Consider the following 27,698-nt stretch of genomic DNA (forward strand, 5'->3'; position numbering starts at 1 on the left):
TTTTGTTTAGATAATATTTAATTACGAATAAATTATGTATACAATGGTTTTTACAAATAATTTCCTTAATTTTCTAGTAAACGTTACATATGTGCATATTTATATGTACAAACTACATATGTAAAGACATAAACTCATTCGTAGTCGTGCCCTTTCTGAAACTATTTTGAGTTTCGAAGCTCACACTGATGGTGCTCAATTTTTCCTGCGCGGGTGGTGTTGTTAGTATCAGTTTGCATAGATATGAGTGTTGTAGATGTAATACCGGAATATATGCAGCCCCATTTCGTGCTATCAAAGTCGATTTGCAGATGATGTTGAGCCTTTGAACTTGACCCTTTCCCATAATATGCGTGGTAGGGCCTTATATCTGATACTAAAAAGGCCGAGGGACAGTTGTCGCAGTTTTCTTGTAGGTTGAGCAAATGTACGTTCTTCTTACAGCCACAGCTGGAATATTGATATGCCCACATCGTCAAATCGAATTACCTAGAATGAAAAAGAAACGAATATCAGTAAGGATAGATAATAAGTTTTTAATATAACCGGAAGTGCTTAATAAATACAAGATACTCAAGGGGATTTCAGATAACCAGAATCAGGACCTGTAAAGTAAATTCAAGTGAACCTTCACCATGCCAAGGCATCTTCCGGTAGCGGGGGTACCCGAAGATTATAACAAGGGATAATTGATATATGTTGGGGTAATGGATAGTAAATTAGGCGTGCTACAAAAGCAAAAACGAATAAATGCAGGTGACTGTTTAATCCATTATGCGAAGTTCTTTGAATGGATGTGCAAATTGAAACGGGCAAAGTACTGCTAAAACGGCTTTCCCCGAGTAACCCGGGAACGAATTGATATAACTACGTCTATTCTTCTTTAGCAGCAGTGCCGAGCACCAATTCCCTTTTGGACAGGAAAGTAAACGTTTGGTTGTCTGCAAGTTTATCATATGCCAGTACAGAACATACTCCTTTGCTGGATCTGAGCAGTACACCTAATTATACTCAGTTGAGCAGAGCTCACAGAGTATATTAAGTTTGATTGGATAACGGTTGGTTGTACATATATAAAGGAATCGATATAGATATAGACTTCCATATATCAAAATAATCAGGATCGAAAAAAAATTTGATTGAGCCATGTCCATCCGTCCGTCCGTCCGTTAACACGATAACTTGAGTAAATTTTGAGGTATCTTGATGAAATTTGGTATGTATGTTCTTGAGCACTCATCTCAGATCGCTATTTAAAATGAACGATATGGGACTATAACCACGCCCACTTTTTCGATATCGAAAATTTCGAAAATCCGAAAAAGTGCGATAATTCATTACAAAAGTCAGATAAAGCGACGAAACTTGGTAGATGATTTGAACTTATGACGCAGAATAGAAAATTAGTAAAATTTTGGACAATGGGCGTGGCACCGCACACTTTTAAAAGAAGGTAATTAAAAATTTTTGCAAGCTGTAATTTGGCAGTCGTTGAAGATATCATGATGAAATTTGGCAGGAACTTTACTCCTATTACTATATGTACGCTTAATAAAAATTAGCAAAATCGGAGAAGGACCACGCCCACTTTTAAGAAAAAATTGTTTTTAAAGTAAAATTTTAACAAAAAATTTAATATCTTTACAGTATATAAGTAAATTATGTCAACATTCAACTCCAGTAATGATATGGTGCAACAAAATACAAAAATAAAAGAAAATTTCAAAATGGGCGTGGCTCCGCCCTTTTTCATTTAATTTGTCTTGGATACTTTTAACGCCATAAGTCGAACAAAAATTAACCAATCCTTTTGAAATTTGGTAGGGCATAGATTTTATGACGTTAACTGTTTTCTGTGAAAAAGGGCGAAATCGCTTGATGCCACGCCCAGTTTTTATACACAGTCGTCCGTCTGTCCTTCCGCATGGCCGTTAACACGATAACTTGAGCAAAAATCGACATATCTTTAATGAACTTAGTTCACGTGCTTACTTGAACTCACTTTATCTTGGTATGAAAAATGAACGAAATCCGACTATGACCACGCCCACTTTTTCGATATCGAAAATTACGAAAAATGAAAAAAATGGCATAATTCTATATCAAATACGAAAAAAGGGATGAAACATGGTAAGGTAATTGGATTGTTTTATTCACGCGAAATATAACTTTATAAAAAACTTTATAAAATGGTTGTGACACCTACCATATTAAGTAGAAGAAAATGAAAAAGTTCTGCAGGGCGAAATAAAAACCCTTAAAATCTTGGCAGGTATTACATATATAAATAAATTAGCGGTATCCAACAGATGATGTTCTGGGTCACCCTGGTCCACATTTTGGTCGATATCTGGAAAACGCCTTCACATATACAACTACCACCACTCGCTTTTAAAACTCTCATTAATACCTTTAATTTGATACCCATATCGTACAAACTCATTCTAGAGTCACCCCTGGTCCACCTTTATGGCGATATCTCGAAAAGGCGTCCACCTATAGAACTAAGCCCCACGCCCTTTTAAAATACTCATTAACACCTTTCATTTGATACCCATATCGTACAAACATATTCTAAAGTCACCCCTGGTCCACCTTTATGGCGATATCTTGAAAAGGAGAACACCTATACAACGAAGGCCCACTCCCTTTTAAAAATACTCATTAACACCTTTCATTTGATACCCATATCGTACAAACAAAGTCTAGAGTCACCCCTGGTCCACCTTTATGGCTATATCCCTAAATGGCGTCCACCTATAGAACTATGACCCACTCCCTCATAAAATACTCTTTAATGCATTTCGAAACGGCATCCACCTATAGAACTAAGGCCCACTCCCTTTTAAAATACTCATTAACACCATTCGTTTGATGCCCATATTGTACAAACAAATTCTAGAGTCACCCCTGGTCCACCTTTATGGCGATATCTCGAAAAGGCGTTCACCTATAGAACTAAAGCCCATTCCCTTTTAAAATACTCATTAACACCTTTCATTTGATACCCATATCGTACAAACGCATTCTAGAGTCAACCCTGATCCACCTTTATGGCTATATCCCTAAATGGCGTCCACCTATAGAACTATGACCCACTCCCTCATAAAATACTCTTTAATGCCTTTCGTTTGATACACATGTCATACAAACACATTCCAGGGTTTCCCTCGGTTCATTTTCCTACATGGTTATTTTCCCTTATGTTGTCACCATAGCTCTCAACTGAGTATGTAATGTTCGGTCACACCCGAACTTAACCTTCCTTACTTGTTTTCCCAGATTTTATGGGCTCAGCGAGGGTATCCTCCTGAATGGTGCATGTGTACCCTGCTGCCTTGCCTGGCCGCTCACCCAACAACACCAGGCACGACGGAACTTGCCTTGCGACACCCAAAGTGCACTCACGCTTCTCATGGCTCCAGCAGGTTAGTGGGCTTAGAGTATACCCGTGGTAGCTATGCCTGCGTAAGAGGCGACTAAAATACCAAATTGATTCAAGGGGTTTTGTAGCGCAATCCTTTCAATGGTTTGCCAGCGCAATATATAGCCTCTCCAACCCAATTGTCAACGTCACCTACCCGTGGCGAATCCTGTTTCTTTAACAGCCGAGGCTCTGGCGACCTCATGTTCCTTATGGATCTACATTTGAAGGCGCTTAGTTAGCTGACAACGCTTACTTAACCGGTAGATTCTAAAGTAAAAACCAAAACACAAAATATAGGTTAGGTTGAAGTGGCCGGTTCATGAGGATCTCACATAGACTGAATGAGTCCGTAGTGTTACCAGAAGTTTTTAACGACCAAGCTGAAAACCCTATCAAGAACCAGCACCTATGTTATAAAAAAACTCCGTCCTCTTGACAAATACTAGAAGCTTCCTAGGACTTAAGCCACTTGCTGCTTCTAGATCTGACAGCTTTATCACTCCTAATAGCTGGAGCCTTAGCCTGGCAAGCGCAGGGCACGAAATTTCTCAGGGGGCCCGGTATTTCTCAGGGGGCCCGCGATTTAGAGGTACTAAGACATTTTTTTTAATTCAGGAGAGTCTTTAGTTGTTCCATGTGGAAATTTTAAGCCGAATTTCAAAAGCAACGAATTTTGATAATGATTTTTTACCTGGTCCCTCGAACAGTGAGGAGACAATAAAAACATCAAACAAAAATATATGTTTACATGAATCCGAAATCGTAAAGTTTTCGTGGTGACACTAATGAAGGTTCATCTTCAAAAAGTCTCCAAACAATACCACCAACTCTGTCTCAAAGTCCAGATTATTTAAACGACTTCGATATTGGTACCGTGAATAATGAGTTTTCGCGATCTGAAGAAGACAACTAAATAATTCGTAGAGGTCATCAAAAGCGTGCTGTTATTTTTCCTCGTGATTTTCATGACGAGGCATTTCCTACCTCGCTGTTAAACAAAATCTTGCGAAATGGAGAGAAATTGGAGCGTGACTGGTTAGTTTGCAGTGCCAGTAGCAATGCTTTTTATTGCCTACCATGTCCTCTATTAAGCACCAATACTTTAAATCGACCTAAAATTTGTTGTCCTGGCGGATATTCGAAGTTCCAGGTATGGAAGAAGCTATACGATAAACTGCCATCACACGAAAATACTCCAGATCACATTAAATGTTATATTCAATGGCGATTTTTACAAAATCTAATTCAAAAGAGGCCACAATTGATACACTTATCAATGAACAGTTAATCACTGAAACTCAAAAGTGGAAAGAAATTTTATATAGAATTTTGGACGCTTTCAAAGGCGAAAGTAAATATCTTGGTGAACGAAACGATGGACATTTTTTGGGCATCTAAGATCTTATAAGCCATTATGATCCGATACTTAGAGATCATTTGGAGAAAGTTAGGATTTCACAACAGCAGCACAAACGTTTACAAGTTCACTATCTTTCCCCAGACATTCAGAACGAGTTTATAGAAATTTGTGCAAAACACGTGAGGGAAGCTATATTAGATCAAGACAAGAAAGCCAAGTATTTTGCCATTATCGTTGATGATATGCCTGATGCTAGTCACGTTGGCTACGTTCATTTTGCGCTAACTCCATTTCAATTCGAAAGCAACAAATTTTACAATTCAAGAAGGGTTTTTGGCTTTCGTGAATTGTAACCAAAAAACTGGTCAAAAATCGCTGATCTAATTGCCATACTCTAGGTAAACATGAAATCCCATTAAAAGATTGTCGTGCACAAGGGTACGATAACGGCGCCAATATGAAAGGAGCTTACAACGGAGCACTACGTCACATTCTCGACAAAAACTCGAATTCTGATTACTCGCCTTGTGCAACCCACAGTCTCAATATATGTGGTGTTGATGCTGCAGAATGTTGTACGGCTGCAATTACTTTCTTCGGAGTTGTACAAAAATGTTTTACAATTTTCAGCAGCACTCCACAACGATGGGACATCCTCAAAAAAAATGTACTGAGCTCTTTTCATAGTCTTTCAGCCAAAAGCCAAATTTGACTGCGCAAGCATACGGAGATGTTATCGGCATTCTCAAGTAAATCAACGAGTTGGAATGTATCTTGCTGTCCTCAATTAATGAAAGAAACGTGACAACCATTAATGAAAGAAACATGGTCCTCCAAGCTAGAGACGCCACCATAGTTGTTGAGGTCCGACATCTGGATGCCTTATTAGCTGATTTCAAGTTGATCAGGAACCAATCGGAAACAATTTTAAACGAATGCAACACAGTTGCTTTTCAATTGAACATCTCGTCAAAGTTTCCGGACATTCGAAAGAGCAAACCTAAAAGACGTTTTGAAGATAATGGAAATGAGATGATTACGGATGATCCAGTCTGATTTTAAAAACAATACATTCTTGGTGATCGTTGATTCGGTAATCACTGACATTACTGAACGATTTGCAGCCATGAGAAATTTGAGCGAGACGTTTTCCTTTTTGTGGCAATTTGAAGACATGCATGAAACTACGGTTCGGGCGATCGCAGCAAAATTTGTCGAAAAACACAAGTCGGACATTTCTCAAAGCTTAGAATGCGAAATAATTCACTTGAAACACATCTACGAAGCAAATTTTGATAAAGGTCTGTCACCATTGGAATTGCTAATTGCCATCTATGTTCAAAATCTGTATACAATTTTCCCCAATATTCGTGTTGTTTTACGTATCTTTGCACTATATACCTGTCACTGTAGCTAGTGCAGAACGAGCTTTCAGCGTCCTTGCAAGAATCAAAAACTTTCATAGATCGTGTTCATCTCAGGAGCGAGTTTCAGGACTTCCCACGTTTTGTGTTGAATCCATTTTGGCAAGACAGTTAAATTTTGATATTATTATAAAGAATTTTGCAGCGAAAAAAACAAGAAAAGCCACTCTTTGATATCCGAAACTTCTATATTGAATAATTTAAATTTATAATCATCATTAAATGTATCAGAAATGTTCTAAAATGTTACCAAATACATAAATAGAAAATATTATTTGAAACAATATGTGGCTGTTAAAAGAGAATTTTATTTCTACGTTACAATAAAATAGTATAAATAGTAAATAGTCTGTGTTAATTTTATTTTCAGCTTTTAGTCCAAAAATCATTTAGTTGATGTGGCAAACATTTTTTTTGTTTTTTTTTTTTTTGTTTGATGTAATCCATCAATAATGATTCATGAATGAGACGTCATTAATTCAAATTAATCAAATGTATTAGTGGATTTTTTTTAAGGGCCCGTAAATTGTTTAGTCCCGGGCCCGGATTTTCTATCTACGGCCCTGCATATGTACATATATCCTCAACTTAAGTATGAGGTAAGAATCATTTTAAAGGAGTGTTTATTGCCCCTGGAACCTACTAGTGATCAGTGATCCTTGATTTCGCTTATTCTTTCAGCCAATCGCAATGTAAAATTTGTTTAAAAATCGGCACCTTTTTTGGGTAGTTCGCTTTTTTTAACAACTTCAGTACAATTGAAAAACATGTTCGCCTTGGGTCATTTTATTTGAATTCATTGTTCAGTATTAATTTTTAGAAAAAATATGCAAAGTTAGCAAATAAATTTATTATATGACTTTTTTTTAGTGTTTTGTTTTAATAACTTGGTGAATTGGGTGATGCAAACTCCGTGGTAAGCTGACATCGAAAGCGGCTGTTTTTAAATAACTTTTGAAGAGTTAGAAAGAGTTAAATTTCGCAATTAATTTCTTATAACTGGCAGTGATGCTCATCCGTTGATACCACTTTCGACCATATCCGACCAATTTTCGACATGAACAATAAATGGCCTAAACAATCTTAAACGAGTAGAAAATATAATAACGCGCCAGACGCCGCCGCCGCACCGATATTTTTGACATTCGGCGGCGGCGTGCGAAAAACAACAAAAAACCGCGGCGGCGTATATCTCTAGCGCGAAGTGAAGTAATTAGAAAGATCGCGGAGATAGCTGTTTATTTTGGAAACTAATTCTTGAATTGAAGGGCCAGGTCCCGTTGCCATAATCGTGCAGTCGTCGGCATAGGAAATGATTGTAACTCCTTCTGGTGGGGAAAGGTGTTTTGATATGTAGAAATTAAACACTAGTGGGGATAGGACACCACCCTGTGGTACGCCCTGTTTAATTTTTCTAGGTTTTCCGATTTCGTTCCTAACTGAACCGACGCTTGCCGACCATTCAGATAATTTGCGGTCTATCTTTTTAGAAAAATGACTCTGATGATGCCAAATTGCTTTGCGTTCGTGTAAATTTAAGTTAAATTCCGCCTCAATCTGATAGTTCTTTGTATTTGAAACATTCGTCCATAGTTCAATCAGTCGTTTCTATGGTCAGGTAGTTGTTGTTGTTGTAGCGATAAGGGCACTCCCCGAATACCTTGGGGAGTGTTATCGATTTTGGTGGTCCTTTTCCGGATGCAGATCCGGTACGTTCCGGTAACAAGCACCAATAAGGTACTAGCTTCACCATCTAGTGAACGATTTGGTGTGACCACAGGAAACCTTCTGCGCCGTGCCGCCCTCCCACAGCCCCTAGATCAATGAGGAACTTGGGGTAGCCAGATCCTCGGCTGTTAAAGAAACAGGATTCGCCAAGGGTAGAAGAGGGTGACAATTAGGTTAGAGAAGCTATATATTGCGCTTGCAATCCCTTGAAAGGGTTGTGCTACACAACCCCTTGAATCAATTTGGTATTTTACTCACCTCTTACGACAGGTCTAAGGATTCTGTCGTATTGCTGTCGATGACTTTAATCTGGCTTGGGTGTCTTGTAATCGCATAGATGGCTTGCTGGTTTCTGCTTCTTCTCTTACGAGCTTTTAAATAACCTTGCCGATGCCGGACTTTCATCAACTGAACAATGTTCGCAACAATTTGGTAAATGTTTGGGTCTGATATTTGCAGATAACACGTCTAATTGTTCAGTAAGTAGTTGCGATCTGTTTGCTTTGCTTGAAGACGTTTATCACCCTGAACTGCCTATGCTGCTAACTCTTTTTTACGTCACAAATAAAACACCTTAAACAACCGTTGCTTTAAAAAGTATATTAATAAGATTAGGAGTCAAGTTTTTTGTAACCCAAAGACGTTTTAAAGTTTTGTTAACTCGGAAAGAAAGACTAAAGGGTTAATTATACAATGAGGTTTAACAACCTTACTTCGAACGATAACGCCATAATTGCTAATGTGTTTGCAGATTTCTACAAATCTAATTTTTCGTATTCGGCGCCGTCAGATTATCCATTTAATTTGTCCTCACTAACCCGGCAGTAGTTCCTGGTTCTGGTATCTGGAAAATTTAAAAAAATCTTACTCTGGTGGATCGGATCAAATTCCGCCAGTTATGATCTGGCAGTTTGTAGGATCTGTTTATTTCTGGATCTGCACAGTATACAGCAGACCCTATTATTTCTACTACTTTGGAACCATTCTCACCCCCCTAGATACATGAGGAGCTTGGGGTCGCCAAAGCCTTGGGCGTTAAAGAAACAGGATTCGCCACAGGTAGGTGAGATTGACAACTGAAGCTATACAACTTTGTAGTGCGCTTATCCACCCTTTGATAGCAAAAAGTTAGTGTTAATGATGTGCAACTTCCAATATATAGAATCGAACGAAATTGGCGATAGGGCCTTGCTTTATACCTCTTGACTAAAGTAACACATCTGTCAGCTATTGTAAATTACTTTTCTTTATTTTTAAACATAGTCGATACATAAACATAACTTTTCTTAATTTTAAATCCTTTACGATTAAACATGTATAGAGATGTAGGCACATTTATAGCGTTTTCTTTTCTGAAATAAATTGTTGCCTAAGTAAATGGTAAATCCTTAATAGTGTTACTCCTACCCCAGAAAATTGTCAACATTAATAGTGCATACAAAGAACATTTCATCCCACCATATTCACTCACATCACAAATCACACAAGATTGCGCATTGCGCATGTAAACATTAGAACATGTCTTTTTTATGGGCAATTCTTACGTCATCTTCCTTTAGCTCTTGTTTTTTTTCTCTCTCTCTTTCATTCGCTCAAAGAGTCAACTATGACGTAGCAGCGCAGAACGAAGCAATTTTGAACTCGTGTATGCGCAATCTGGTTGTTGATCTGCACTCATATTAACAGAGTATATGTGGAACTCAAGAGCGAATTGAGTTTCACCAAAGAGGATAAATACAATAAGAGCCGTCACTCGTTACTTTGTGGCGATTATCTCGCTGGAAATTGAAAAAATTGATGCCGAATGTTTTCTGAGAGGGACATTTTTAATTGTTTCGCATTTATTCATACCGTGTAGGCCCCTTGTGCAACTGTGATCTTTGGAAAGAGAATTAAATAAAAGAATTAAATACAGTCGAAAAATAAACACAAATACCCCACGAAAATGTATAGAAGACATATATACACATCTCGCCCAAAAAAAAAGTAGCGACTACCTCTCAGTATACATCGAGTAAATGCCAAAAAAATAACGAGTGACGGCTCTTTTGTATTTATCCTCTTTGTTTTCACAGAGTTGCACTGCCACACCGCCATTTTATACAGGGTAAAAGTGTAACGCTTTTGCGTTGCGAGCAGGCAACAATTTTCTCAAAAGAACGAAATACCCCGTAAAGGCGTTGCCTGTTTTTTAGAATAGAACAACAACCCTTGCGCGGCGTACAAAAAGCGCAACACTATAGCCAAAGAGGATAAATACAATAAGAGCCGTCACTCGTTATTTTTTTGGCATTTACTCGTTTATACTGAGAGGTAGTCGCTACTTTTTTTTTGGGCGAGATGTTTATAAATGTCTTCTATACATTTTCGTGGGGTATTTGTGTTTATTTTTCGACTGTATTTAATTCTTTTATTTAATTCTCTTTCCAAAGATCACAGTTGCACAAGGGGCCTACACGGCATGGATAAATGCGAGACAATTAAAAATGTCCCTCTCAGAAAACATTCGGCATCAATTTTTTCAATTTCCAGCGAGATAATCGCCACAAAGTAACGAGTGACGGCTCTTATTGTATTTATCTTCTTTGCTATAGCCAGAAAAGAAAACGCTATTAGTTTGACCAAAGAGGATAAATACAATAAGAGCCGTCACTCGTTATTTTTTTGGCATTTACTCGATGTATACTGAGAGGTAGTCGCTACTTTTTTTTTGGGCGAGATGTGTATATATGTCTTCTATACATTTTCGTGGGGTATTTGTGTTTATTTTTCGACTGCATTTAATTCTTTTATTTAATTCTCTTTCCAAAGATCACAGTTGCACAAGGGGCCTACACGGCATGGATAAATGCGAGGCAATTAAAAATGTCCCTCTCAGAAAACATTCGGCATCAATTTTTTCAATTTCCAGCGAGATAATCGCCACAAAGTAACGAGTGACGGCTCTTATTGTATTTATCCTCTTTGATTTGGGCAATTCACATTTTTATATTGAAAACCACGAAAATAACTTAAAATTTTTTGATAATACTTTTGAATTGCCTAGATGTATATATGTACATAAATAGCTGCGTTGAAAAGTTGCCTCATATTTTATAAACGAATAAGGGCCGTTTTCTCATGTGAACTTTAAAGTTTATCCGCCCTATTAACACGAATTTTGTTTACAAAAAATGTTTTTATCGAACCGATACACTATACAATTTACTTGAGAAAACGGCCCTTACTTAGGGTTAAACTTAGCAAATTCCCAAATAAATATAAAAAATAAACAAGTTTTTAAGCTTTTAATTAGTAGTTTCGGGCAATCAGGGAACTTCTTTCATATTGCGTTTTAAGAAATTTTGCTGTAATTTTTTTGTTATAGGAAACGGTTGAAATATATAAAATATGTCTTAATTTACTTATATTTACAAAATTGCCAAAAAACGTCGAAATAATAGGGTTACAGACGTGCGGTATTCACATATATGTACATACATAGCACAAAAGCAATTGTGATACATCAATGATAATTTTATGTATACATCAATTTTAGCCAAATTGGGCGGCGTTTGAGCTTAATGCCGATTTCACACATAGGCTTAATGAAATAATTAGCCAAGTCTTCTACATTAAAAGCCCTTATTGAACTCAATCCTCCATACAAAATACAAATTCTTAATTATTTCATAATTGCTTTTAGCCCTTTTACACAAAGTATATGGGGAAATCCGCCAAACTTTGGTTTTTTTGGAGAAAAAAAATTTTTTTTGAAACATGGTATCACGCAAATATCTTTTTGTTAGGAACATTGCGGAGTAAATTGGAGCTATAGTGCATCGCCGTTACTTGTCTTACATAATGCCTAAAAAAGATATAGTCAAAAGATCGAGCAAAATATATATAAATTGAGGTCGCAATGTTAAATATACATTTATTTCAACACTTCTGTACCGATTAAATCGAAATTTTAACAAAATATGGAGATATCGGTAAAAATATAAAACCGAATAGCCGCCAAATATTATTTACTGCAAAGTTTGCAACACATTTATTTTAACACCCTTCTACCGATTATTTTCAAACTTTAAAAACATATAGATATGTGAACTAAGTATGTTTAGGTAAAAACGTTTTAATGCCGGAGATCCGGTTTTGGAGATATTGATAAAAATATAGACCCGGAAAATCTTAATTTTTTTTACTTATTTAAACAATTCTTAACCGATTGTGTGGAAATTTTATTATTATTATTGTTATTTTTTCTCTACACCACAGTAGTATACCATCAATTGCCTCATCTTGGAATATTTACGCAAGGAAAGTTATTGATGTTTGTACATGGGGCAAATATGCGAAATTTTCGCCAAAAATTGGCAATCGTAAAAGCGACCCCAAGCTCCTCATGGAACTTGGGGGTAAGGAGGGAGGGAATGGCCTGAAGGTTTAATGTGGCCACATAAATCGTTCCCGAGATGGTCGGGCTAGCACCTTAATGGTGCTATGGTACCGAAGCGTACGGGATTTGTATCCGGCAAAGGACCATCACATCGATAACACTCCCCAAAGCCTTCGGGGAGCAACCTTATCGCTACAACAACAACAACTACCTGAACATAAAAACGACTGATTGAACGCTTACTTAACCGGTAGATTCTAAAGTAAAAACCAAAACACAAAATATAGGTTAGATTGAAGTGGCCGGTTCATGAGGATCTCACATAGACTGAATGAGTCCGTAGTGTTACCAGAAGTTTTTAACGACCAAGCCGAAAACCCTATCAAGAACCAGCACCTATGTTATAAAAAAACTCCGTCCTCTTGACAAATACTAGAAGCTTCCTAGGACTTAAGCCACTTGCTGCTTCTAGATCTGACAGCTTTATCACTCCTAATAGCTGGAGCCTTAGCCTGGCAAGCGCAGGGCACGATATTTCCCGGTATTTCTCGGGGGGCCGCGATTTAGAGGTACTAAGACATTTTTTTTAATTCAGGAGAGTCTTTAGTTGTTCCATGTGGAAATTTTAAGCCGAATTTCAAAAGTAACGAATATTGATAATGATTTTTTACCTGGTCCCTCGAACAGTGAGGAGACAATAAAAACATCAAACAAAAATATATGTTTATATGAATCCGAAATCGTAAAGTTTTCGTGGTAACACTAATGAAGGTTCATCTTCAAAAAGCCTTCCACCGATACCACCAACTCTGTATCAAAGTCTAGATTATTTAAACGACTTCGATATCGGTACCGTGAATAATGAGTTTTTGCGATCTGAAGAAGTCAACGAAATAATTCGTCGAGGTCATCAAAAGTGCCCTGTTATTTTTCCACGTGATTGCCATGACGAGGCATTTCCTACCTCGTTGTTAAACAGAATCTTGCCAAATGGAGAGAAAGTGGAGCGTCACTGGTTGGTGTGGAGTGCCAGTAGCAATGCTTTTTATTGCCTACCATGTCGTCTGTTAAGCACCAATACTTTAAATCGACCTAAAATTTGTTGTCCTGGCGAATATTCGAAATTCCAGGTATGGAAGAAGCTATACGCTAAACTTCCATCACACGAAAATACTGAAGATCACATTAAATGTTATATTCAATGGCGATCTTTACAAAACCTAATTCGAAAGAAGGCTACAATTGATACACTTATCAATGAATAGCTAATCACTGAAACTCAAAAGTGGAAAGAAATTTTATATAGAATTTTGGACACTATTTTATTTTTGGGTGAAAGAGGCATAGCTTTCAGAGGCGAAAGTATATATATTGGTGAACGAAACAATGGAAATTTGTTGGGCATCTTAGAACTCATAAGCCATTATAATCAGATACTTAGAGATCATTTGGAGAAAGTTAGGATTTCACAACAGCAGCACAAACGTTTAAAAGTTCACTATCTTTCCCCAGACATTCAGAACGAGTTTATAGAAATTTGTGCAAAGCATGTGAGGGAAACTATATTAGATCACGGCAAGAAAGCTAAGTATTTTGCTATTATCGTTGATGCTATGCTTGATGCTAGTCACGTTGACTACGTTCATTTTGCGCTCAGTCCATTTCAATTCGAAAGCAACAAATTTACAATTCCAGAACAGATTTTGGCTTTCGTGAATTGTAACCAAAAAACTGCTCAGAAAATCGCTGATCTAATTTGCCATACATGATTGAAGATTGTCGTGCACAAGGGTACGATAACGGCGCCAATATGAAAGGAGCTTACAACGGAGCACTACGTCACATTCTCGACAAAAACTCGAATGCTGATTACTCGCCTTGTGCAACCCGCAGCTATGATAGCGTTTTCTTTTCTGGATAAAGTGTTACGCAAGCGTTGTTGTTCTATTCTAAAAAACAGGCAATGCCTTTACGGGGTATTTCGTTCTTTTGTGAAAATTCTTGCCTGCTCGCAACGCAAAAGCGTTACACTTTTACCCTGTATAAAATGGCGGTGTGGCAGTGCAACTTTGTGAAACTCTCAATACGCTCTTAAGTTCCACATATACTCTGTTAATATGAGTGAATTTGGTGAGTTGAAATGTTCTTTGTATGCACTATAAATGTTGACCATTTTCTGGGGTAGGAGTAACTCTATTGTTGTTGTTGTTGTTGTAGCGATAAGGTTACTCCCCGAAGGCTTTGAGGAGTATTATCGATGTACGGTCCGGTACGCTCCGGTACCACAGCACCATTAAGGTGCTAGCCCGACCATCTCGGGAACGATTTATGTGACCACATTAAACCTTCAGGCCATCCCCTCCCTCCCCATCCCAAGTTCCATGAGGAGCTTGGGGTCGCCAGAGCCTCGTCTGTTAGTGAAACAGGATTCGCCGCGGATAGGTGAGGTTGAGAATAAGGTTTGGGGAAGCTATATATTGCGCTGGCAACCTGCAGGGTTGCGCTACACAGCCCCTGGAATCTGATATTTTAGTCCCCTCTTACGCATACGACAAGCATACCTACCGCGGGTATATTCTGACCCCCTAACCCGATGGGGTAGAGTATTACCATTTACTTAGGCAACAATTTATTTCAGAAAAGAAAACGCTATCAATTTATGTGGTGTTGATAGATAGATAGATAGATTGATATTTATTATTAATATGTTTACATATTTTTTGATTTCACAATAAATTTTAAATATCACAAATTCATTTTCAATTCACAGACGTGTATGATATATATATATATTAAGTAATAAAAAGTAATAAAAAATATTTTAGCCTCGAATAAGATCTATACATAGCCGTTTAAAATTCATAATATTATTCTCTCGTTTGATATAATCAGGTAACGAGTTAAATATGTTAAGGCCCTTATATAATAATGTGTTTTGGGCTGCAGTAGTCCGCTGTAATCCTAGTCGAAAGTCATTCGCATTCCGCACAGCATATTGGTGTGTATCTCTAACATACTGAATGCAACTTGTTAAATACATCGGCGCCCTGTTCTGTTTAATTTTAAAAATCATTATTAGTGTATTGAGCATCAGTTTTTGCTCAATATTTAGCCATTTCAATGTTTCAAGCATGTGACTTATTGGGGTGTATTTGTGGCATTTTATTATTGATCTCATACATTTGTTTTGTAATTTCTGTATCCTTCCTATTTGTGATTGGTTACAAGATGTGTACAGAATTGTGGAACAGTATTCAAAATGTGGCTTTATGATTGTATTGTATATTTTTATTGCTGTTAAAGTGTCTAATTTATTTCGTATTCTTCTAAAGAAGTAAATCTTTTTTGCAGCTTTTTTACACAAATAGTCCACGTGATTGTTAAATTTGAGCTCATTGTCTATTATTACACCTAAGTATTTCATATTGGTTACTTGCTCAATACTAGTATTATTTATCTCTAAATTTATTTCGCTATTTGTATTTATCACCATTACTTTTGTTTTCTGTTCATTTAATTTGAGCCTATTCATTTTAAGCCATTTCATAATTTCATCTATATCACATTCTAACTTTCGTTTACATTCTTCCACTGTTTCTGCTTCTGTATATACCAATGTATCGTCTGCATACATTACCAATTTGGATTTTGATATCACTTTTTCTATATCATTTATGTAAATTATAAACAGAATTGCTCCCAGAAGAGATCCTTGGGGCACCCCTGTATTCACATATGAAAAACTTGATTTTGTGAATTTTATTTTTGTTTGCTGTCTACGATTTGTAAGGTAGTCCTTAAACCAAAGTAGCTCTTTTCCTCTTATTCCATACATATACAGCTTTTTTATTAGAATACCTCTGTCTATTGTTTCAAATGCTCTTTTAAAATCAAGAAATAGAGCTGCTATTATTGTTTTTCGTGGACGCTTCTGCCACTCACTTACGACGAAGTTTATTGCACTTTCACATGAATGATTCTTACGAAAACCGGACTGGTTTAGAGACAGTATATTATTAGTTTCTAGGTACGTTTGTAGTTGATTTTTCACAACACTTTCCATTATTTTTTCAAATATCTTAAGAGTATTTATTGGACGAAACTCTTCACATTTTTTTGTTTTAGTGATTTTTTCAACTGGCACTACCAATGAGTCCTTCCATTCATTTGGGAATACTCCGCACATTAATGAATGATTTATTAACTTTGTTAAGAAAGGCCCAAGTACATTCCAGTTGTCCAAAATGATCTTTGGGCTCACATTATTCCAATCCTTTTTGTTCTTAAGTTTTTTACAAATTGCCTTTAGTTCGCAAATTTGTATTTCTTTAAAATGAAAGGTTTCAGGACAATGATCAATATTGTTAATATATATTTCTTTATCAATTGACTGATCTATTAATTCTATGCTCTCAATGAAGTATTTATTGAGCTTATCAGCTATTTCATTTTCATCACTTATTTCTTCGTTTTTATAAATTATAGAGCTTATTTCTTTTACATCTTTGCTAAGTATTAAATTTTTAAGTATTCTCCACATTTCTTTTTGATTTGTTGCGCTATTGATTTTTAGCTTAAAGTATTTATTTTTTTCCTTTATTATCTCTTGTTTGTATGTTTTACATATACTTTTATAAATTAACCATGAATTGGTATCGTCCATTACTCTCGCAGCTTGGTATGCTCTAATTTTATTTATTTTTAACTTTTTTAACGTTGAGTTAAACCATTTGTTGCGACTTGAGCGATTTCTAATCGTTCTACTTCTCGTATTAGATACCACCAAATCTTGTATGCACTTTTCCAGAATAACAGTGTTTTCATTTACATCATATGCGTTACTATGTTTTAGGTTTTTGTTTAAAAGCATTCTATTAAATTCACGCTGGTTGTAGTGGAATTGTTCAATTACTTTGTACTTTGGTTTTATTACACTTTCGCGAGTAGGTTTTTCTATAACTATCGACTCATGATCTGATATTTTTAGAGAATGTTGCACTGTTACTCTCAGATTGTGTATATTCGTTAAAACATAATCAATTAAGGTTTTAGAGTTTCTAGTTATTCTAGTATTCTCGTTCATTTTCTGCATTATACCGTTATCATTTGTTATTCTTTCTAATTCTCGCTTGTATAAACTATCTTTCGACCAGTCAATGTTAAAGTCGCCTGCTATTATAAAATCTTTACTTATTTCCGTTATTGTTTCCAGTTTATCTTGAAATGTGTTGCAAAATTCACGTTCCGAGCTATTTGGTGATCTATAAAGCCCCATGATGTACAGCTCGTTGTTATCAACGATGCATTTTATTATTATTGATGCTGCAGAATGTTGTACGGCTGCAATTATTTTCTTCGGCAGCACTCCACAACGATGTGACATCCTCAAAAAAAATGTACCTAGCTCTCTTCATAGTCTTTCAGCCAAAAGTCAAATTTGACTGCGCAAGCATACGGCGATGTTACCGGCATTCTCAAGTACATCAACAAGTTCGAATGTATCTTGCTGTCCTCAAATTGGCTCAAAACCCTACCATTAATGAAAGAAGCGTGGTCCTCCAAGCGAGAGACGCCACCACAGATGTTGAGGTCCGACATCTAGATGCCTTATTAGCTGATTTGAAGTTGATCAGGAACCAATAGGAAACAATTTTAAACGAATGCAAAACAGTTGCTATTCAATTGAAAATCTCGCCAAAGTTTCCGGACATTCGAAAGAGAAAACCCAAAAGGCGTTCTGAAGATAATTTAAATGAGATGATTACGGATGATTCAGAGTCTGATTTCAAAAACAATACATTCTTGGTGATCGTTGATTCGGTAATCACTGGCATTACTGAACGATTTGCAGCTATGAGAAATTTGAACGAAAAGTTTTCCTTTTTGTGGCAATTTAAGACATGGATGAAACTACGGTTCGGGCAAGCGCAGCAAAACTTGTCGAAAAATACAAGTCGGATATTTCTCAAAGCTTAGAATGTGAAATAGTTCACTTGAAACACATTTACGAAGCAAATTTTGATAAAGGTCTGTCACCATTGGAATTGCTAAATGCCGTCTATTTTCAAAATATGTATACAATTTTCCCCCAACTTTTGTATTGGTTTACGTACCTTTTGCACTTTACCTGTCACTGTATCTAGTGCAGAACGTTCCTTCAGCGTCCTTTCAAGAACGAAAGACTTTCATAGATCGTGTTCATCTAAAGAGCGAGTTTAGGAGAAGGCGGGGGCAAGAGCTGATGCTCAGCATTGCTACCAACTCTACTACGAAGGTAGTAGTTATGAGTGGTATCAGCTCTTTGAGTTGTTGGCGCCGTGGGGCGCGAGCAGCAGCGGGTGCTTGTTGTGGCTTGCTGAGCACCGGGGCTGTTGGAAGGTAGTGGGGGGGGGGGGGCGCTTAGTCGTAGACTACAGGACGCCCTTGGGCGTGAACAGCAAGGAGCCCCAAAAGATTTATAAAAGTTACTTGGACGTCGGGTTTTGGAATCAAGCCCAGAACAACCTGTCCGATGCAACCATCCCTTGCACGAGACACACTGAACAGAGTATGACCGTCCTAAAAAGATTCTTTTCCGGCAGATGCAGCAAAACCATTTCTCAGGACCGGGGTCAGGAGACGGACCCGGATTGAATTCGATGCCTTCCCGGAGTAAGAGAATATGGAGCAGTCCTGCTGCGAGGAGCTGCTGGGAGGATGACAATTTTTGGGAGGGACGAAACAAATTAGATGGGGTCACATTGAAATGACAGTCCTTGGTCGGGAAAAATCCCGAGTCGCTCCGTTACATAGAACCGACTGCCTTGGGAAGCGAAGTTTATGGGCTCACCATGGCCAGTGCATTCCCACATTTAATCCCTCAAGCCAAGAACTCTGCTAGGGTTCATCAAAGAAGTCGGCTACTATGAGGTGCTGTGAAGGAGATGTGCAAGTCACAATAAATTATCTCCTCGATAAATTATCTATCTACGTTCCGGTAACAAGCACTAACCCGACCATCTCCGGACCTATTGATATGACTACATTGAACCTTCTAGGGATTGAATATTAATAATGACCGCAATGCGAGTCTGCTAAAATTTACCATTCTCCATGGAATGCTACATTTATAACTTCCCACGTTTTGAATCACTAATGAAAAGAGCAAAATTTTCTAAAATTTTAACTGGTTGTGGGTAAGGTGTTGATGTCCTCTCTTAACGCAATGTAATGGCAACGGCGACGCAGGGTAAATAATAAAAATCCTATAAATTAAATCCTAATAATTAATTAATCCCTCCCTTTCTATGCAGTTGTATGCATACATACATATGGGTTTTGTTCTCCAAACGCTATTCAAAGAAATCAATTGGTATTTACATGAACTTCGAACTCTTTGGTATTTGCCTTCTTCAGTTGATTATCAACAAAAGCATGACAAATTATCACTAACAAATTCATACATGTTGTTTATATATTTAATATGGTAGGCAATTTACTTACCCTTTCTGGTGCGATGATCCTGGACAATCGGGCCTGACTAGACGAGATTTATTTTGCTTTAACATAGCGTGATTAACGCGAACCATATCATGTTAGGGCACAATTTCGATTATGCAACCAATCAAAGAAATGTCGTGCTTGTAATACTGCTATGATAGCAGCAGCAGCTCCCGGTGGCGGCACATAAACAACAGTTGCATGCGGATCAGTTGCTTTTTTTGCTTCGGCTACCTATTCAAATTTAATTCACATTACATTATCTACTATTGCAATTTTTAATCAATACAAATCAATATAAATTACCGAAGCAAATACTGGCAAACCAAGATGCGTAGTTCCACCCCTTTTTGGGAAAATACATCCAACCAATTTTGTACCGTATTCCAAAGCATGTTGCTTGTGGAAAGTACCTTGTTTACCGGTAAATCCTTGGCAAATGACACGTGAATCTGCATTTAATTGTAGGTTTCTTGTTGTTTTGGCATATCCTGAGCTGAATCGCACCCCGGCAGAGATGATGTATATTAGAATAATATAACATTTTTTTATTATTTAAAAATACACATACGTATGAATGAAAAGCAGAGAGTAAATAATGTTGCTTTGGTTGTAGCGATAAGGACACTCCCCGGGAGCGATTTATTATGACCACCTGAAACCTTCTAGGCCATCCCGTCGATTCTATACAACTTTCAGATTCTAAAAACGGATCTCGACACGCGTCTTTTGATACCACCTTTGTTTAGGTTGTGCGCTGTCTTGAAAACGTTACCTTTTTTAGTTTTGGAAATCGAATCTTCCAATTCCAATTGGTGGCAAGAGGACTTGGCTGCCTCTAGTTAATGCGCCAGGTTAATTTAGAAGTGCCTAAACAGCTAACACACGTCACACCTAGTAGCACAAGCACTTTTTTAGTTTTTTAGTTTAATTACCACAATTATAGTTTTTCATCGTTTTAAAATGTTTCCCGGAATAATTACCCTGCAAAAATCGTGTGACCAAAAACGCACACAGCCACATGAATTTTTGACAGGGGTGACGATTTGGAATGAAAAATTCTCCAAATGAAATAGCATGTTGACAACTTTAGCTTTGCCACAATGTATCGTGCTCTCTCGCACCTACTATATTCATAGAGATGGTGAAATATGTCAGCTGCGCACGATAAAAAGTCTGCGAAGCCGCCATTTTTATTGACAAGTAAATTTTGAGCAGAGACAGGCCTGGGTCTATTTGTATTTAATTTAATAATTATAAAACTAAGAAAATACCAAATAGGTGTTAATAAAAATTTGCAAAATCAGGATCTTAATACCTTGGTAAGTGCGTGGAAAAATTTTCCCATATCGCTACACATTCATTCATTCATTTTTTTGTTTAGCCATTTTCTGGGAAATCTAACATCATTTCATTACTGATGCAGCGAAATTTGCTGCGTTAAATATGTTATATTGCTTTATATAATTTATATTAAATATATTGCTTTAATATAATGAGTTAATACAAAACTATTATTTACAGGATATCGACAATTTGACCCCATTATCGCCAGAGGTAATTTCGCGTCAGGCAACAATCCATATTGGTACGATTGGACACGGTAAGTCCACTGTAGTAAAAGCTATTTCCAGAGTTCCAACGAAAAGCCATTTTTTATGAGGCAACTGACAACTATTCTGTCGTAGGATTTCTTTTAAAACTATTTGTATTAATACAAAATTATTATTTACAGGATATTGTAAAAATTGAAGAATCTGTTCATTGCTCCGAAACGTTGGTAATTCTATATAGCATGACACTCTTAATACACCGCCAAAAGTATCGAGAGGTGTGTCAAAAGACTCGTTTTGGTGCCAGGTTCAGCAACCCGAAAACGGAAAACGAAAATTTTGAGTCGTTCAAAAGATATTAACGAAAAACCGCTGTTTTGCGTTGACGGCCTTCGGTCGAGCGTATAAAAAATTACCGCGGCCGGTCCACCAATATGGTGGTATCAAAATTAAATCCGTGCAAAATTTTCATTGTGCGCAAACATTTTTTCAGTGCACAACAACATTACAACAACCACATGAATATTGCCAACTTCAACTGCAAAAGTTTCCGGGCAAAGATACTATTTTTCTTTTCCGTCCTCCGATTATTTTCGGAGTCAATATGCGTCTTTTGATACCTCTCCCGATATTTTTGGACGCGTATTAGCAATCGACTTCTGTTCTAGACTTTTACCATGACTTCCTACGCTACGATCAAAATCGTTTAGAGAGTTGATGATATTAACGATCTACACTTCATGAAGACTCTGCATTTTTCTTTTTTAACCCTTCCATAACGCCAGCGAAATTAGCCGCCTTCTTTTTTTGTTGATTTCGGAGTTGTATTTTGATTTCTAACACGCATTTGTGTTTATGCCACATCGTCGCTAAAATCAAAGTCGTTTTTCGCTGCCGGTCTAAAGGGAAATATAAACAAGTAGATCACTTATTAATAATTTAATTTTTGTGTACTCGTACTCTGTTTCCGCATTAGCTGGTGTTGTAGTTTCAACTTTGGCCGTTGTGTCAGTTGGTTCCGTAACTAATGGATGGCATCCCGGAAATTACCATAGCAATTCCGGCATTGTGCCTTTCTCCAACATAGCATAATATGATTCCAATTCTTCTGCATCAGGTATACAGAATATTTCTGCATTCGTTTCGAAGTTCTCCGAAGTATTTGTGTCTGTCCGTGTTTCACCCATTTTATTTTGTTATATTTTTTTGCGGATTTGCTCGTATACGTATAAATACAGCTGATTGGTTAGCATGTAAATACAAAATTAACAACAGCTGCTAAATTCTTGGATGCCACTCGTCCTGCTAGACCAAAGTCACCAAATTAGCACGAACTACCCAACAAGAACTTTTTCGGATTGTAGTGCAGTTTATGGTACTCATCGACATTTGAGCCACAAGAGTGAGGTATCAAGAGACGCCGACATATTTACGCATAGATTAGATACCGAAAACGAGTTTTTTTTTTTTTACCCTTTATCCTCGAAAAAATTGATTGACCACCTGGTAAATTTTGTTTCAGCGCATTTACGTTATTTGTTTTTCATATTCGGTACAATGGTAGTAGTGCAGTTTACGGTACCCACCCTAAAGTTGGGCCAAGATTTTCGAGTGACGTATCAAAAGGCGCGTATTAATCTCGAGAACAATAATCCGAAGGCGGAAAAGAAAAATTTTTTTCTCTGTCGGGAGATATTTGCAGTTGAAGTTGGTGATTTTAATGTGGTTGTTGTTGTGTTTATACCCACAAAAAAAACACACCCGGACTTGGCATGGCGTAGCCCAGGGTTATTTTTTATAAGCGGTGTTCTGCGCAAAAATACTATGGATCCGACCCCCGGTTTCGGAGGTACCCGCTGTTCTTTTTTCGGTTTTTCGTTAATATCTTTTGAACGCGTTAAAATGTTTGGTAATAGTCTAGTTGAGGGGTCGACTGCTAATACGCTACCAAAAATATCGAGAGAGGTGTCAACCGACGCGCCTTGACATCAGTATTAATAATCCGAAGGCGTAAAATAAAAATTTTAAGGCGTTCAAAAGATATTAACGAAAAACCGAAAAAAGACCCGCGGGTACCTCCGAAACCGGGGGTGGTATCCATAGTATTTTTGCACCTTTCTGCGTCGGAGGCCTTCGGCCGCGCTTATAAAAAATTGCCCTGGTGGGTCCAACACCAGTTTGGAGACCAAAACTATATCCGCGCAAAACACTTATGTTCACAATTTTTTTGTGGGTACAACAACATTACAACAACCACATGAAAATCGCCAACTTCAACTGCAAATATCTCCTTCGGATTATTGTTCTCGAAATTAATACGCGCCTTTGGTAAAAGTGTAGTTGAGTGGTCGACTGTTAATACGCTACCAAAAATATCGAGAGGTGTCAAAAGACGCGTAATAATCTCGAAAACAATAATCTGAAGGCGGAAAAGAAAAATTTTGTCTATGTCCGGAGATATTTGCAGTTGAAGTTGGCGATTTTCATGTCCAATTGTCCATCACCGTGGCGGGATTTCGTTAATATCTTTTGAACGCGTTAAAATTTTTGGTAATAGTCTAGTTGAGGGGTCGACTGCTAATACGCTACCAAAAATATCGAAAGAGGTGTCAACCGACGCGTATTGACATCAGTATTAATAATCCGAAGGCGGAAAATGAAAATTTTAACGCGTTCAAAAGATATTATAGAAAAACCGAAAAAAGACCCGCGGGTACCTCCGAAACCGGGGGTCGGATCCATAGTATTTTTGCGCAGAACACCTTTCTGCGTTGGCGGCCTTCGGCCGCGCTTATAAAAAATAACCCTGGGCTACGCCATGCCAAGTCCGAGTGTGTGGTATAACCGTGGCTACCGCCACGGTGATGAACAATTTTTTTTGTGGGTACAAACACAACAACAACCACGTGAAAATCGCCAACTTCAACTGCAAATATCTCCGGACAGAGATAAAATTATTCTTTTCCGCAATCGGATTATTGTTCTCGAGATTAATACGCGTCTTTTGACACCTCTCTCGATATTTTTTGTAGCGTATTAGCAGTCGACCCCTCAACAACACTATTACCAAATTTTTATTTTCCGCCTTCGGATTATTAATACTGATGTCAAGACGCGTCGTTTGACACCTCTCTTGATATTTTTGGTAGCGTATTAGCAGTCGACCCCTTAACTAGACTACTACCGTCGACCCCTAAACTAGACTTTTACACAAATAATATTCATGTTTTTAAAGCTGAATTGCATAAAAACTTTACTCTTTGGCCGCTAGAACAAGTTGCCAAAAGGCGTCCATAATAATCGAATGCCATATCATGGATAACATCCTTATGACCAGCTGATATTAATTCTACTTCAAACATTTCGCAAACTGTAATTGGAAAACAATCAGAGCGCACTATTTACCAGTATAAATAAAGAATAAAATAGTTGCTCTGGAAACGGATTTTGTCAAACGTAGCAAGAATAAAACAAAGGGTGTTACAAAAGTCGTAACGTGATTGTTGCTTTACTACGGGCATCGTAGTATATACCCAGCCAGCATTTTTTGAAAATTTTGATCAAAAAATATTCAAATATCATACCCCAGGATGATTAGAAACGTTCAAATTTAAAAGCATTTTCTGTTCCAAAATTAACGTATCGTCGGGAGAAAAATGTACCATAAATGTGATTATTCTTGAATAATCATTTATGATTCATATTTCGAAACGCTTTTTGTTCATATCTGATATCATTTTATTTTATTCGGTAATGCATATACATATCTTTGGCAAGGAGATATTTATTTTAATAACGTGTTTTGCAGAAATTTTTAAGTTACAGGGCCGGATGAAGTTTGAGAACGATTTCCCAAAATACGTAATCCAAAGTCACAATAGATGTAAACAGAGGCGTTACCTACAAAAAAAAATAGTAAAACGTAAAACACACAGAACTGCGAAAACCGCATCAGCCATCACAAAACCTACGAGGTGTCTATCGCTAATCCAAATTTAAAGTTATCTGCTGCAACAATCTATGGTATTTATCATTCACTCACCAGGACAAAGCCGCTGAGACTTTGCTATACTTTAACATACAATACTTTACCCTTTTTTAGCACAACTATTATTTTTGATTTTATTAAATTTTATAAATTGTTTCTTCCTCTACAGTTCAATTTCCGTATTGGATGGTAAAGATGACTTTCGCATATTCTCCATCAATAACTGTGACAAGGTATATTACCTTGGTCGAGCGTTTATTCAATAGCTCTCTAGTGGTGATGGTGACAGCAGGGGAACCCAACTGCTTACAAATGCTACACTTCAAAAAGAATCAAAATATCTGCCATTGCGTCTACGGCTCAAATATACACAGTATACGAATGAATCGAACGCGCTTAACAGATAGTTTACATATTCATGATATACGAGACTTGAAAATGTTACATCAAATCGAAAATATTGCACCAAACGAACTGGGTCTGAATACTGAAACATTAAACATATTCAAAATCGATAAGAAGGCTGTGATGATGGCATTAGACGGTGAGTTATTGAATAACATACGAAAACCATTTTAACCCATCTATTTATTTGCATTACAGCTTTAGCTTTACAAGTAGCAAAAATTGCTGCCGCCAGGCAATTGGAAAAAGCAGAGAAGCATTCATCACACTGTACGGATGATGCAAAGTCAGAAACTGCTGTTGTTACTGCTGCCACCGACACAACGGTCATCTCTAATTCGCCGAGCAGTGGCTGTTCCGACTAACTATCAAAGACAGTATCATCATATCTTTTGCCAACACAGGTCAGCGATGTGCTTACGCAGGACCGTGCCTTCGCTACTTTATGATGAATGTCAATTCCCACCAATAGCTATTGCGGCGCGCGATTGACCAACAAGATGCCGGCGCAGTATAGATAAAGAACGTTTGACTGCCGCAGCGAGAGCTTAAACAATTTTTGTTTGAACATAAAAAAGGATTATGCATTTTTTTACTGGTTTAGTGTAGGCTGTTGCAGCGACGTTTGAAGTGAGAAATTTATTAAAATTTTAATTTGATAGTAAGTTTAAACCAAAAAACGCTTAAGCTTTACAAGCATTTAATTATTATGAATATAATATAATGTAATATAACAATATTTTGCTATGTACAGTGCTGGCCACTTAGACGACGCTGCAACAATATAGCTCAAAGCAATTAATATATTTTTTATGTTGTTATTAAAGTACTTATTTCTTTTTTATATCAACCAATTAAGCGAGTTTATGTTATTATTAAAGTACTTATTTCTTTTTTATATGAACTGTATTAATTTAAGTTACAATTTCATGTACATATATAATAAAGTATGTCGTGGTACGATTGCTGTTGGTATTAGATTTGAAACCAATCAATACTTCTGCTAAGGGTTGCAGAATTATTGCTGGAATGATTAGATTTAGAACAATAATAATTCTGACTCAATTACTAGTCCTACATTTTTAAATTCATATTTTACTTTACTTTATTACTTTCAAATTCAATTACGACAGCAATCGGATTCCACGACACTTTTGAATATTCTTGATCTGAAAAAAAAAGAGTAAATCTAATCTGAATTTCTAATTAGCTTTAAGTTGTAGATTTAAATAATTTGAGTTTTTCCAAAGCTTAAAATTATTTTCTGTTGGCTTGGAAAAGATTTCAATTGGAAAACGAAAACCAATTAAGCGAGTTTATTTATTATTAAAATACTTACTTTTCTTTATATGAACTGTATTAATTTAAGTTACAATTTCATGTGCATATATAATAAGGGATGTCGTGATACGATTGCTGTCGGAATTAAATTTGAAACCAATCAATACTCCTGCTAAGGGTTGCAGAATTATTGCTTGATTGATTAGATTTAGAACAATAATTAGTCTGACTCAATTAATATTTGTACATTTTTAAGTTCTTCAATTACGACAGCAATCGGATTCCACGACACCTTTGAATATTCTTGATCTGAATTTCTACTAAGCTTTAAGTTGTAGATTATTCAAATAACTGGAGTTTTTTCCAAAGATTAATATTATTTTTTTTGCACGCTTAGAAGAGATTTCAATTGGAAAACAAAAACCAATTAAGCGAGTTTATTTATTATTAAAGTTCTTCTCTTTTATATGAACTGTATTAATATAAGTTCCAATTTCATGTACATATATAATAATATTGAAAATAATAAATATTGAAAATTCAATTTTTTTGGTTCATATTTTATTCATATGGCTGCTTCAGGTAAAGTAAATCTGCAGGTAAAATTCACGTTATATGGCGGTTATATAAATGGTAAAACCGCAGTAAAATTGATTGTCAAATGACTCGAAA

General features: G+C 36.8%; 1 protein-coding gene and 1 long non-coding RNA gene across 4 annotated transcripts; one reads left to right on the top strand and one right to left on the bottom strand.

The window, feature by feature from the left end:
* On the bottom strand, positions 1-24,751 carry LOC137249936 (uncharacterized). Of its 3 annotated transcripts, XR_010952629.1 has the most exons (6): positions 24,610-24,751; positions 22,313-22,855; positions 20,575-22,251; positions 20,106-20,295; positions 19,803-20,033; positions 1-489 (listed from the first exon to the last, which is right to left on the bottom strand). It is a non-coding gene; the product is annotated as an uncharacterized lncRNA (long non-coding RNA). The 3 variants fall into 3 exon arrangements; XR_010952628.1 differs by having other exon boundaries at positions 22,313-24,751; XR_010952630.1 differs by lacking the exon at positions 24,610-24,751 and having other exon boundaries at positions 22,029-22,251; positions 22,313-23,097.
* Positions 20,548-27,562, top strand: LOC137249935 (WD repeat domain phosphoinositide-interacting protein 2-like). The gene is made up of 4 exons (XM_067782029.1): positions 20,548-21,121; positions 21,324-21,402; positions 25,510-25,884; positions 25,944-27,562. Exons 3-4 carry the CDS (start codon positions 25,527-25,529, stop codon positions 26,108-26,110), a joined length of 525 nt encoding a protein of 174 aa, XP_067638130.1. The 5' UTR covers positions 20,548-21,121; positions 21,324-21,402; positions 25,510-25,526; the 3' UTR covers positions 26,111-27,562.
* The last annotated feature ends 136 nt before the right edge of the window (positions 27,563-27,698 follow it).

Source organism: Eurosta solidaginis, chromosome 4 (genome assembly GCF_040869045.1).
Source record: "Eurosta solidaginis isolate ZX-2024a chromosome 4, ASM4086904v1, whole genome shotgun sequence".
Lineage (NCBI taxonomy): Eukaryota > Metazoa > Arthropoda > Insecta > Diptera > Tephritidae > Eurosta > Eurosta solidaginis.